This window comes from Miniopterus natalensis, chromosome 14 (genome assembly GCF_054644295.1).
Source record: "Miniopterus natalensis isolate mMinNat1 chromosome 14, mMinNat1.hap1, whole genome shotgun sequence".
In the NCBI taxonomy this organism is placed as follows: Eukaryota; Metazoa; Chordata; class Mammalia; order Chiroptera; family Miniopteridae; genus Miniopterus; species Miniopterus natalensis.
In genome coordinates this window covers 20422214-20435336 of record NC_142094.1, presented here as the reverse complement: position 1 = coordinate 20435336, position 13123 = coordinate 20422214, and the positions used below count along the sequence as shown (strand labels likewise).

At 37.8% G+C, this 13123-nt stretch overlaps 1 protein-coding gene across 1 annotated transcript in view; it reads left to right on the top strand.

Annotated features, from left to right (window-relative positions):
- Window positions 1-10744, top strand: part of MCU (mitochondrial calcium uniporter) — a 166933-nt gene extending 156189 nt beyond the window's left edge. Inside the window, exons 7-8 of the mRNA XM_087824349.1 lie at window positions 6687-6803; window positions 8818-10744. Coding sequence (XP_087680475.1) covers window positions 6687-6803; window positions 8818-8895 — 195 coding nt within the window. The 3' untranslated portion in view covers window positions 8896-10744. The remainder of the gene's footprint in view (window positions 1-6686; window positions 6804-8817) is intronic.
- The last annotated feature ends 2379 nt before the right edge of the window (window positions 10745-13123 follow it).

The following is a 13123-nucleotide window of genomic DNA, read 5'->3' as shown; positions in this document are numbered from 1 at the left end:
TTTGAAGACAGAGAGCGGGGAAGAGGGTGAGGAGAGAGAGAGAAGAAAGAGAGAAACATCAATTTGTTGTTCCACTTATTTATGCATTCAGTGGTTGATTCTTGTATGTGCCCTGACTGGGGATCCAACTCACAACCTTAGCATATTGGGGACAGTGCTCCAGCTAACTGAGCTACCTGGCCAGGTTGTCCATGTAGTTTTATCAAAGGGATATTGCCTCCAAGGGAGAGAAACTTGGTTCTTGAGGAGTAAAATATCTTACATATTTATAATATATAAACAGATATACAGTATATTTGTGGTATTAAACCTTTATTGGGGATGAGGGTAATCAGGAAAAATATACCTAAAAGGGCTACTTAGGGGGACAATAATGAAAAAAAAAAGTAAAGAAATACTGATCTAGCTTTTAATACCCTTTTTCATCTCAATTCCACCATCATTTATATTCTCCAGCAGACCACTTCAATGACTATTGAAGACCTTCTTTCCTAGAACTGTCCTACTTATAATATAAATTAGCATGCTAACTTGTGACTACAATTTATTTTCTTTCTAGTCTTTTGTTCCCTCACTTTCTCCTTTGACTTCATCAAGATCTTTAGGCTCCTGATAGGTTTCTTTCTTAACTTTTTACTATCACCTCCCTCATGTGTTGCTTTTTTTTTTTTTTTAAACTCAGACCATATTGCCATTCTCAGTATCTTAAAATCCTTACCCCTTCACCTTTCCACCATGAGTACTCTATAAATTCCTAATCTTGGATGAATCTAGCCATTTATTCTATATCCAGGCTACTGAACATTGCTAGAGAAAAACCATGTAATAGTGTGGAATAGGCCACTTCTTAGACTTCCTTTCCCCACACTCCCAGAGTAGTTATTCTAAGACTTCACATTAAGCTCCCATGCCACCCTTAACTTTGCCTCCTCCTTATAGAAAATTGAGGTAACAGATATAAGCTTTCTAATTCCTAAATCTGTAAATTTAACAATATTTGTACCTACTTTCACACTATTTCCTTCAAGTGCAAATAAGAGGTAGCATTTTCCTGTTCAGGGCTAGCTCTTCTACCTGTTTTTAGCCCCACCCTCCACCCCCACTTCCAGTATCTTACTCAAGTTTATTTTTTGTGTTTCTTGTGTTATCAGCCAACCTCTCCCTCTCTGAATTTCTTCCCTTTATAAACAAGCTGTCTGCATCTCTTCTCACTTATTGTCAAGTCACCAAATTTTCTAGTATAGAGTCTAGCATATAGTTGCTTAGTAAATGCTTGTTGCCCAAAAGAGGAAGCATAGAATATATTTGAATAAATTTAATTTGTGGATACATTTATTTTTTTAAGTCATTTTTTATTTTTTAATTACAGTTGATATACAATATTATGTTAGTTTCAGGTGTACACCCCAGATTAGACATTATACAACTTACTAAGTGGTCATCCCAAAAACTCTTGTACCCATCTGACACCATACCTAGTCATGAGAATATTATTCACTATATTCCCTATACTTTACACCTCCATGACTATTCTGTAACTACTTATTTGTACTTCTAAATCCCTTCACCTTTCTCACTCATCCCCCCCGACCCTCCCCCATCAGGCAACCGTCAAAATGTTGTCTCTATCCATGAGTCTGTTTCTGTTCTACTTGTTCGTTTATTTCTATTTTTAGATTCAATTGTTGATAGATCTGTATTTATTGCCATTTTATTGTTCATATATTTTATTTTTTTCTTCTTCTTAAAGAAGACCCTTTAACATTTCATGTAATGCTAGTTTGGTGGTGATGAGCTCCTTTAACTTTTTCTTGTCTGGGAAGCTCTTTATCTGACCTTCGATTCTAAAGGACAGCTTTGCTGAGTAGAGTAATCATAGTTGTAGGTTCCTGCTTTTTATCACTTTGAATATTTCTTGCCACTCCCTTCTGGCCTGCAAAGTTTTTGTTGAGAAATCACCTGACAGTCTTATGGGAGCTCCCTGTGGGTAACTAACTGCTTTTCTTTCGCTGCTTTTAAGATTCTCTCTTTGTCTTTAACCTTTGCCATTTTAATTATGATGTGTCTTGCTGTGGGCCTCTTTGGGTTCATCTCGTTTGGGACTCTGCACTTCCTAGACTTGTATGTCTCTTTCACCAGATAAGGGGAGTTTTCTGTCATTTTTTCACATAGGTTTTCAATTTCTTGCGCTCTCTCTTCTCCTTCTGGCATCCCCATGATTCAAATGTTGGTATGCTTGAAGTTGTTTCAGAGGCTCCTTACACTATCTTCATATTTTCGGGAGGGTTTTCTTTTTGCTGTTCCGATTGGGTGATTTTTGCTTCCTTGTATTCCAAATTACTGATTTGATTCTTGGCATCCTCTACTCTACTGTTGATTCCCTGTAAATTATTCTTCATTTTAGTTAGTGTATTCTTCATTTCTGACTGATTGTTTTTAATGGTTCCTATGTCTTTTTTCATGCTGTGAATTCTCACTAAGTTTCTTGAGCATCCTTTTAACCATTGTTTTGAACTCTGTATCTGGTAGTTTGCTTGTGTCCATTTTATTTAGTTCTTTTTCTGGAGATTTCTCCTGGTCTTTGATTTGGGACATGTTTCTTTGTCTCTGATTTTATCTACTTCCTTGTGTTTGTTTCTGTGTATTAGGTAGAGCTGCTATGTCTCCCGGACTTGGTAGAGTGGCCTTGTATAGTAGGTGTCCTATAGGGCCCAGTGGCCCAGCCTCCCCAGTCACCTGAGCTGGGCAGTCCAGGTGTGCCTCTGTGTGGTCTGTGTCAATTTGTGTAAACATTTACATTCTAAGCAAAGATAGCTAAGTAGCCTAGTAACAGCAATTTAGATGAAAGTAGAAGGCTTTCCCTCAAGTTTTTAATCCAACCATTATCCCTTCAGTTGGTATTAATTGCTTAAGACTTCAATTCTATCCATTTTCCAAAGGCTTTCATAGTCCCTTTAGCTATATCCATTATCTGTCATCATTAATAATTTAATATTTACTTCTGCTTCTAGTATGGCATACTAGGCAATTAGCCCAATACTCCCATTATGAAAAATTAGAATAAATAGACAAAACATAAAATGTATCTGCCTGTGGACATTGGAGAGCCAGTAAGATAGAAAAATTAGCAGGCAAAGACCTGAAGAAGTGGAGTCCCAGGAAAGTAAACTTGATATTAGGTGTGCTTATTCCTCTGGAGATTTATGCTAATTAAGGGTGGTAAAGCTGAGAGGCCAAGAATCTGAGCCATACTTGATAATCTAGAAGGACCAAAGCCATAGAAATTGGTGTCTAGTGATCACTAAAGCAGGTGAAACACTTATGCTTTGGTTTGGAGCCTCTAGAGGCTACTGTTGTAGAACAAGGATAAACCTGTTGTGGGTTCTCTCAGAGACTGTAGCTCATTTTTAATCATCTCAATCCCATAATTAAATTGAGGTAGTCCTAGAATTCTGGTAGTCCCAGAGTGCTAGCACTCAGAAGTTTAAGGCAAAAGCAAACATAAATCATCCCTGAGCGGAGAAGTAAAAAAATTAAAAAATTAAAGATGTAAAGATTGGATAGGAAGAAAATTGATGTTATTAGTAGACTTGTACATTTTAAAAATAAAAAAACATGTAGAGATAATTGGTTAGAATCCCTAAGTGAGTTTCATAAGGTAGTTACTGGATACAAGATCAATATACATAAGTCAATTGCTTATCTATATGCCAGCAACAGTTAGAAAAATGAAACTTTATAAAAGATGCGACCTACAGTGACTTTGTTGTTGTTGTTGTTGTTAATCCTCACCAGAGCATATTTTTTTCATTGATTTTTAGATAGAGTGTTGGGGGGTAGGGGAGGGAGTGAAGCATCAATGTGAAAGAGACATGTAGATTGGTTGCCTCCCACATGCGCCCCAACCAGGGCCAGGGATCGAACCTGGAACACAGCTACATGCCCTGGACCAGGAATCAAACCCATGACTCTTCAGTGTGCCGGCCAACACTCTAACCAGTGAGCATTCCAGCCCCAGGGCTAAAATAACTTAAAAATACGTAGAAATAAGTTGTGCAAAAGATGCATAAGACCTCTGTGCAAAAATAACATAAAATTAAAGAAGGCTTAATTAATGGAATGATAAAGCCATGTTCATGGACTAGATAAGTATTGCAGAATTGTGAGTTCTATTCAAACTTATCTATTTCATTCAGGGTAATCCTAGTCAAAATCCCAACCGATTTGGGGGGTGGGTGAATAAGGTGCTTCTAAAATTTATATGGAAATGTAAAGACTAAGAAAAACCACGAAACTCTTGAAGAAAAACTAAGTAAGTGGGTTTGCTCTATCAGATATGGAAGGCGATCTAGCTTTAGTTATAACATTGCATTTATTAAGGTAGTGGCACAAGGATAGACAAACAGTACAAAGGAATAGGAGAGAGAATGTAGAAACCAGCATAAATGAACTGCTGATTTTAAAAAGATGCCACTGCAAAGAAACGAGAGTCTTTTGATAAATGGGGCAAGGATAATTGAATATCCATATTAAAAATGAACCAACCCCATCCTACACTGTAAACAACATTAATTCCAGATGGATTGTAGATCTAAATATGAAAGGTAGCGCAGTAAAGCTCCTGGAAGGTAATATAGGAGAATATCCCAATTACTGTGGAATAGGAAATGACTTCTTGCTTAGAATGAAAAGTGCTAACCATAAAGATAAGAATGATAAATTAGACTACATTAAAATTAAGAACTTCTGGTCCTAGCCAGTTTGGCTCAGTGGTTAGAGCATCAGCGTGAGGACTGAAGGGTCCCGGGTTCGATTCTGGCCAAGGCCACGTACCTCAGTTGCAAACTCGATCCCCGGCGGGGCACATGCGGAAGGCAACCAATCAATGTGCCTCTCTCACATCAATCTCTTTCTCTCTCTCTCCCCCTCTCCCTCCCTCCCTCCCTCCCCCCCTCTGTCCCCCTCTCTCTCTCTCTCTCCCTCTCCCCCCTTCCACTCTCTGAAAAGCAATGGAAAAAATATCCTCAGGTGAGGATTAAAAAAAAAAAAAAATTCTGTTTATTAAAGAACACTATAAAGAGAGTGAACAGACTGGGAGGAGATGTTTTCAATACATATATCAAACAAAGGATTTATATCCAAAATATATAAACGAATCCTACAAATCATTAAGAAAAAAACAACCCAATAGAAAAAAAAGAGGTTTGAACAGGCATGTCTAAAAGAAGATGCATAAATGGCAGATAATGATAATGAAAAGCCTCAACCTCATGAGTGATCCAGAAAATTCTATATATCTCTTAAGAGAAGTGAAAACATGTGTGCACACAAAAACTTGTACATGAATGTTACTCATAGTAGTCAAAAAGTAGAAACAACCCATATGCCTATCAGTTGATGAATGGATAAATGAAATGTGGTATATCCAGTCAATTGCATATTATTTGGCAATAAAAAGAAATGAAGTAGTACTGACACATGCCACAAATGGATGAACCTTGAAAAAAGCCAGATGCAAAAAAGGCTAAAAGTTGAATAATTCCATTTTTATGAAATGTCTGGAGTATGCAAATCTATAGAGTCAGAGAGTAGATTAGCAGTTGCCTAGAACTGAGAGTCTGGGGGAGATAGGAAGTGACTATTAAAGAGCATGGGGTTTCTTTGGGGGGTGATGAAAATGTTCTGGAACTGACTATAGCAATGGCTGTGTAACTCTGTGAATATACTAAAAACATTGAATATTATACTTTAAATGGGTGGATTGTATGGTATATGGTACATATTAGTAAACCTGTTTTTAAAAAATGAGGTAGTACTTCAGCACACACACAGCAGAATTGCTGTTTTTAAAAACTGGTAATACCAGCATTGGCAAGAATGTAGAGTGATGGAAACTCTCGTGCTCTGCTCATGGGAGTATAATTGGTACAGTGATTTTGGAAACCTGTTTGATATCACTTCTTAAATTTGAACACATGCATAACCTATGACATAGGATTTCTACTCCTAAGTATATCCCCGACAGAAGAGATAAGTCCAGAAGTGTCCTTGGAAGCGTTATTCATAATAATAGCCCAAACCTAGAAACAACTCAGAAGTCTTTCGATAGTATAGTGGATAAATAAATTATGATGTAATCATACAGTGGACTGTAACATTGCAAGATAAATGAATAGACTACAGCTCTACCCTAGAGATGACACTGAGTGAAAGTTACATACACACTATCTGACTCCATCTTTATAAGATTCAAAAAACAGGTAAAACTAAACTGTAGAGTTCAGGGGGATATGTGCTTAAGTAGGGAAGCTATAAAGAAAGCCAGAAAATAATTACCATAAAAATGAAGATATTTATTACTTTGGGGGAAGGAGGGGTTAGTAATTGGGAAGGGGCAGGAGGGGAGCTTCTGGGTTGTTGGCAGTGTTCTGTTTTTCTTAGCTGGTGGTGATTAGCATGTTCATTATGTGATGATTCATTGCGATGTACATTTTTAGTTTGTGTGCTTTTCTCTGTGTTTTGTAATAAAAATGTTTAAGAAATAAATATTTAACACAACACATATCAGCATATATCTTTATATATACGTATGCCTGTGGGTTGAATCTAACAACAGTATTCAAATGCTTATTTTGTGAAGATACTATGCTAAGGACTAATAATTTAATTTCTCCTTTATTTCATAGGAGTATGTTTATCCAGAAGCCAGAGACAGACAATACTTATTATTTTTCCATAAAGGAGCCAAAAAGTCACGTTTTGACCTAGAGAAATACAATCAACTCAAGGATGCAATTGCTCAGGTAAGTTTTTTGAAAATAAAATTGAATAAATCCCAGCCCCATCTGGCATGGCATTATTACTATTATCCATAACCACAGTACTTCAATGGGTAAACTCTAGAATAACCCAACCCTCTTCTTCCTGTATAAATTATTCCTCAGTTGATATGACTATTTTAGCATGGACACCTCTCTGGAAAGTTTTATAACACAAGCAGGTGAAAAGATGGTGGGTCCTAGCTACCCTGTTAACACTAGCATACTGAAATTTTTAGACCTATTATTTTTTCATTTTGTTTCTTTAGAGTTGTCTACTTGTACTTTTCTCTCTTAAAAATCTTTCTACAATAATTGACCCAGAGAGAGAGACTACTAGGAATCTTTGCCAGGAGCAGATGAGAGATTATTGACCTACCTACCAGATGCTTTTTTAAAAGATTGATACATTTAATTTTTTATAATCATTACCTCTTTCAGATTTCTGAGTGTGCCTTCTTCACTCTGGGATATTAGATTTTGGTGAATGAATCCTCATCTTATTTTCCGTAGTGTTTTATGACATCAGAGATTTTTCAAAAATCTCCAGAAGCTCTTCCATCCTCTTAAATGCTTAGTTCCTCTTCTCTGGACATTCTTTGCCTTCTCTGTCCCATATTGGTGATGGGGTTGTGCTTTGAATAAGCTTAATCCATCTTCCTGCGTTGTCTTAAGTGGACTCATGTCTTCTGTTGCTCAGTGTGGTGGTTCTCAGCTGGAGGGAATGCAACAGAATCATCCCAGATGCTTCAGCCCCACCCTGAGCCTACTAATGCAGCTCCTCAGGGGCAAGGGGCAAGCATGCGTGAGTTTTGAAAGTGCTGTACTGACTACACATCGCCATTTTAAAAATCAGTAGCTATTGAGGATGCCATCAACAAATCAACAAACAAGTGCTGGCAACGCTGTGCAGAAAGGGGAACCCTAGTACACTGCTGGTGGGAATGCAGACTGGTGCAGCCACTATGGAAAACAGTGTGGAGATTCCTCAAAAAATTAAAAATGGAACTGCCATTTGACCCAATGATCCCACTTCTAGGAATATTTCCTAAGAAATCCAAAACACCAATCAGAAAGAACTTATGCACCCCTATGTTCATCGCAGCACAATTTACAATAGCTAAGATCTGGAAACAGCCCAAGTGCCCATCAGTAGATGAGTGGATAAAAAAGCTCTGGGACATTTACACCATGGAATACTATGCAGCTGTAAAGAAGAAGGATCTCATACCCTTTGGGACAGTATGGATGGACCTGGAGAGTATTATGCTAAGTGAAATAAGCCAGGCAGAGAAAGTCAAGTATCACATGATCTCACTTATATGTGGAATATAATGAACAAAATAAACTGATGAACAAAATAGATCCAGAGACAGAAGCCTGGAACAGACTGAGGAATCTCAGAGGGAAGGCGAGGGTGGGAGAGTGGGTGGGGAGAGATTAACCAAAGAACTTCTGTGCATAAATGCCTAACCCATGGACTCAGACAATAGTGTGGGGAATGTCAGGTGGGATGGGGTGGATGCGGGGTGGAAGGCATCAATGGGAAGGGAAAAAAGGGGACATCAGTAATACTTTGAACAATAAGGATATTAAAAAATAAAATCAGTAGCTTTTGAAAAAATATGAACAACTATTGGATCAACAAAAGTCTTGAGCTCCAGGCAAAGGTTTATGAAAGGGTTTCTCTCTGGGAAAACACCAGGGTGCATCGGATGCTCCCCTTATTCTTGAGCCCCTGAGTCCTGCTCTGTTGATAGCACAGTCCTTCTGGAGGCTCTGTTGACAGCTGAAACTGCCAAACTTTGGTTTTGGTCCCCCTTTGTTGTCTGGTGCCTTTAAAGCCCTTTGCCTCTGTGGCACTCTTATTTTGAGAGTAATTGAGATGATTTCTTTGACACATAATGATGAAGGAAAGACAGTTTCCTTTTCTTAGGAGACACTAATATCATTGAAACCTTCACTAGCAAGTTTTTCTCACCTTTTGTTTCTATTTTAGGCAGAAATGGACCTTAAGAGACTGAGAGACCCATTACAAGTACATCTGCCCCTCCGACAAATTGGTGAAAAAGACTGATCTGCAAAGAGCCTCTGAATCCCGGCAGAAAGAACACTTGTTTATAACTATTGCCTTTTTAATTAACACATTGCAGGTGGAAGCTGGGAGCCATGTTGGGGTGGAGGATTTTTACCTTTAATTAAAACAATAACAAAAACAATGAGGATCTTAGGGCAGAAAGGAATGTTAAAATCTGAAGATCAGGCTTTGTGAAATATAAGCTCAAAGGGCTTAGTGAATATTGTCTTAATCAAGCATCTCAGTTCCTGGATGAAATGATACATTATATAGCTGAGAGATTCATAAAGAGTAAATGATGCTGGGGTGTTAGTTTCTTGCATCTTCATTGCAGGTCAGCAAAACACACCAGCAACCACTCAGCTCTATTCTGTTTTTTTAATTTAATTTTTCTTATTTTTGAAATAGGAGTCAATAAATACACCAGAAAAGCGAATCCTCAAGATATGTGGGTGACAAACAGAGTCTGAGCCCATGTCATTAGCATTTACTTTAAACTGGACCCAGCCTCTCCAGAGTAAACCAGGAATCTGTGCCCCTGTTCCAACCACCCACACCTGCTGGTTATATTAACTTTATCCATATGATCATTGGAACCAATTTATGACTGTTTGGTGATTGACACTTTGGATTATACCTTCTTAAATGTATATTCCGGGGCTCTGGATCAGTATGTAGAAATCATTGGCAACACTGCATGAGGTTTTTTTGTTTTGTTTTTTACTAATTAATCTTTGAGAGGAGGCGGAATTTCCCTCCTTTAGCTATCCCATTGATAATCCCCTCTCCCTCCACAACTCAAATTGGAGGGGGAGTGTTCAGCTGTATTACCAAATTAGATTTAAGGTTTACAGAGTGGCTAAAAATCATGGCTTTCTAGCCATTTCGGAACCGTAATAATTCCACTGCTGTTACTCTGCTTTGTGACAGCATTCGAGGCCACCCAGGTGCCGCTGTCTCATCTGGAGGCTTTGTTAGTCTCGAAGGGCACACACACTTGCACACTGTTTGTGAGCCCTCCCACTCCACCACTTCAGTGGCTGTAAATCAAGTGTGTGGATCTCAGAGGGTGCAATTTATCTTTATACGGGCATACATTTCTATGGCTTCTTTCAACCTACCTTCTTCACCCAATTTTTTCTTAAATTGAGAGAAAGAAGCATTAATCTTATACTCTATCAGAATATTTTCTACCATATTTCCAGATGACATGTGCACTCGAAAATCAAAGAAATCTGTCCAATATTCTGTTTTTAATTACTGTGGGGGCAGGAGGAATGGGGATTGCCACACAGCTGATTGGCTTCTTTCTTTCACATGATTCATCCCTCTTCATTGTGGCAACGGATTTTTCTCTTTTTCTTTCTCCTTTGGGATCATTGTGTATGAAAAGAAAAATTTTAAATGACAAACCCAGACTCCAGGTGCCTTGCAGAGGTTGAAGGCCAGCCAGGATTGCTGCTGCTGCTGCTCCTGCCAACACCCCTTCCACTGGCATGATGGAATGAAAGGATGCATGTCTCCCCTTCCCAGCCCCTCCCCCACTTCCTTCCCCTGCCCGCCCCCCAGTCAGCAACCTCTTCCTTCATTTATTTTTGTTAAGTTGTGTGAATTATTTTTAAACCATTTATCCTGTTTGTGCACAGGGTTTTTAAGAAGAAACAGCACAGTGCAATGAGCAAATCCTTTCAGGATGTGTGGGAGGCAAGGGAAGGAGAATGGACGTGGAAAAAAGTCCTTTAAATAAATAGCAAAATATTGAACATGTGTAAAATCCTGTATCATTTATGAAATATGTATAAAAAGCAATGTAACTTCTGGAACAATAAATACTTATTCAATTTTTGAACTATAGCATCTCATTCTTTAAAGCAAAACAGAAAACTTATTTTCCTGTGATCTAAGTGTGAAGCTTTTAACTTCTAAAATTAATTTTCATAAAAATACCATGTTGAAATCAAGATTTGTTCCTAGAACCTATATCTTAAAAACAGGCATTTCATGGACTTTTTCTGAGCTAAGATGGTCAGTAACTTCCTACCTTTCCAGAGCCACCCAAGGTTAAGTGACCTGTACATTCATAATAAAGCCAATGGCCGCACTAAGACTCATATCATCATCTCCTGATTAACAGGAGAAATCTCCTTTATATCTGACCACCAGATGGCCCATGTGGTCTCCTAGACTCCAGAAAGCTGTTCAAGGATGAACCAAGATTAAATATTATTTTAAGATTTGTATCAAATTTATAATGGTCACCAAAGAAGAAAATACCATATACTGCCCAGTCCATCAAAGGCATATCAAAAAGCACGTATTAAATAAAAGATAAATCATGTGATCATATCAGTGGATGCAGAAAAAGCATTTGACAAAATACAACATTCATTTATTATTAAAACACTTAAAATGGGTATAGAAGGGAAGTACCTCAAGTTAGTAAAGGCCATATATGACAAACCCTCAGCTAATGGTGAAAAACAAAGCTTTTCCTCTAAGATCAGAAACAAGACAAGGATGCCCACTCTCGCCACTGTTCTTCAACATGGTACTGGAAGTCCTAGTCAGAGCAGTCAGGCAACAAAAAAATAAAAGGCATCCAAATTGGGGATGGAGAAGTAAAACTTACTGATGGCAGATGACATGGTTTTGTAAGACTCCACCAAAAGACTATTAGAAACAAAGTTGAAGGATATAAAAACACACAAAAATCTATTATGTTCCTATATATTAATAATGAAATATCAGAAAAAATTTGAAGAAAATGCCATTTTCAATTGAAACAAAAAGGTTAAATGCCTACGAATAAACTTGAAGTGAAGGATCTATACACTGAAAACAAGACATCGTTGGAAGATGAAGAAGACAAAGAAATGGAAAGATATTCCATGTTCTTGGATTGGAAGACTTAACATAGGTAAAATGACCATATTACTAAAAGCAATAAACAGATTTAATGCAATCCCCATCAAAATCCCAATGGCATTTTTCAAAGAAACAGAAAAAAAAATCAAGTTTGTGTTGAACCACTAAGTAGCCAAAGCAATCCTGAGGAAAAAGAGCAAAGTTGTAGATATCACACTCCCTGACTTCAAATTATACCACAAAGCCACAATAATCAAAACGGTATGGTATTGGAAGAAAAAGAGACACAGACCAATGGAAAAGAATTAAGAGCTCAGAAATAAACCCACACATATATAGGCTACTATTTTTTTGACCAAGGAGTCAAATCATACAATGGAGAAAGGAAAGCCTTTTCAATAAATGATGGTGGAAAAATTGGAAAGCCACATACAAAAGAATGAAACTAGACTGCTATCTGACACCATACACAAAAGTTAACTCAAATGGATTAAACATTTGAATATAAGACCTAAAACAATAAAATACATAGAAGAAAACATAGACACTAAATTTATGGCCCTGGTCTCAGAGGGGTTTTTGTGAACTTGACCCCAAATGCAAGGGAAATAGCAAAACTAAATGAATGGGACTACATCAAACTAAAAAGCTCTTCCATTGCAAAGAAACCATCAACAAAACAAAACAACCAACCAATGGGAGAAGATATTTGCAAATGATACCTCTGGTAAGGAGCTAATAACCAAAATATACAAGCAACTCATACAGTTCAACAAAAAATCCAATTAAAAAATAGGCAAAGGACCTGAATAGACACTTGTTCAAAGAGGACATACAGATGGCCAAGAGACATGAAAAGATGCTCAATATCACTAATCATCAGAGAGATACAAATTAAAACCACAGTGAGATACCACCTCACGCCTGTCAGAATAGCTACCATCCATAAGTCAACAAGTGCCGCAGAGGATGTGGAGAAAAGGGAGCCCTCCTACACTGCTGGTGGGAATGTGAATTGGTGCAGCCTCTATGGAAAATAGTATGGAGGCTCTTCAAAAAATAAAGAATGGAGCTACCATATCATCCAGCAATCCCTCTCCTGGGAATCTACCCCCCAAAATTGAAAACACTTGTAAAGATATCTGTACCCCTGTGTTCATTGCAGCATTATTCACGATAGCCAAGACTTGGAGACAATGAAGTGTCCTTTGACAGGTGATTGGATAAAGAAGACGTGGAACACTATTCAATGGATGGATCTTCAGAGTATCCATGCTAAGTGAAATAAGTCATATGGAAAAGGGCAAGAACCTTATGATTTGGCTCATATGGGATGTAGAACAAAGCAGCAAATGAACAAAGC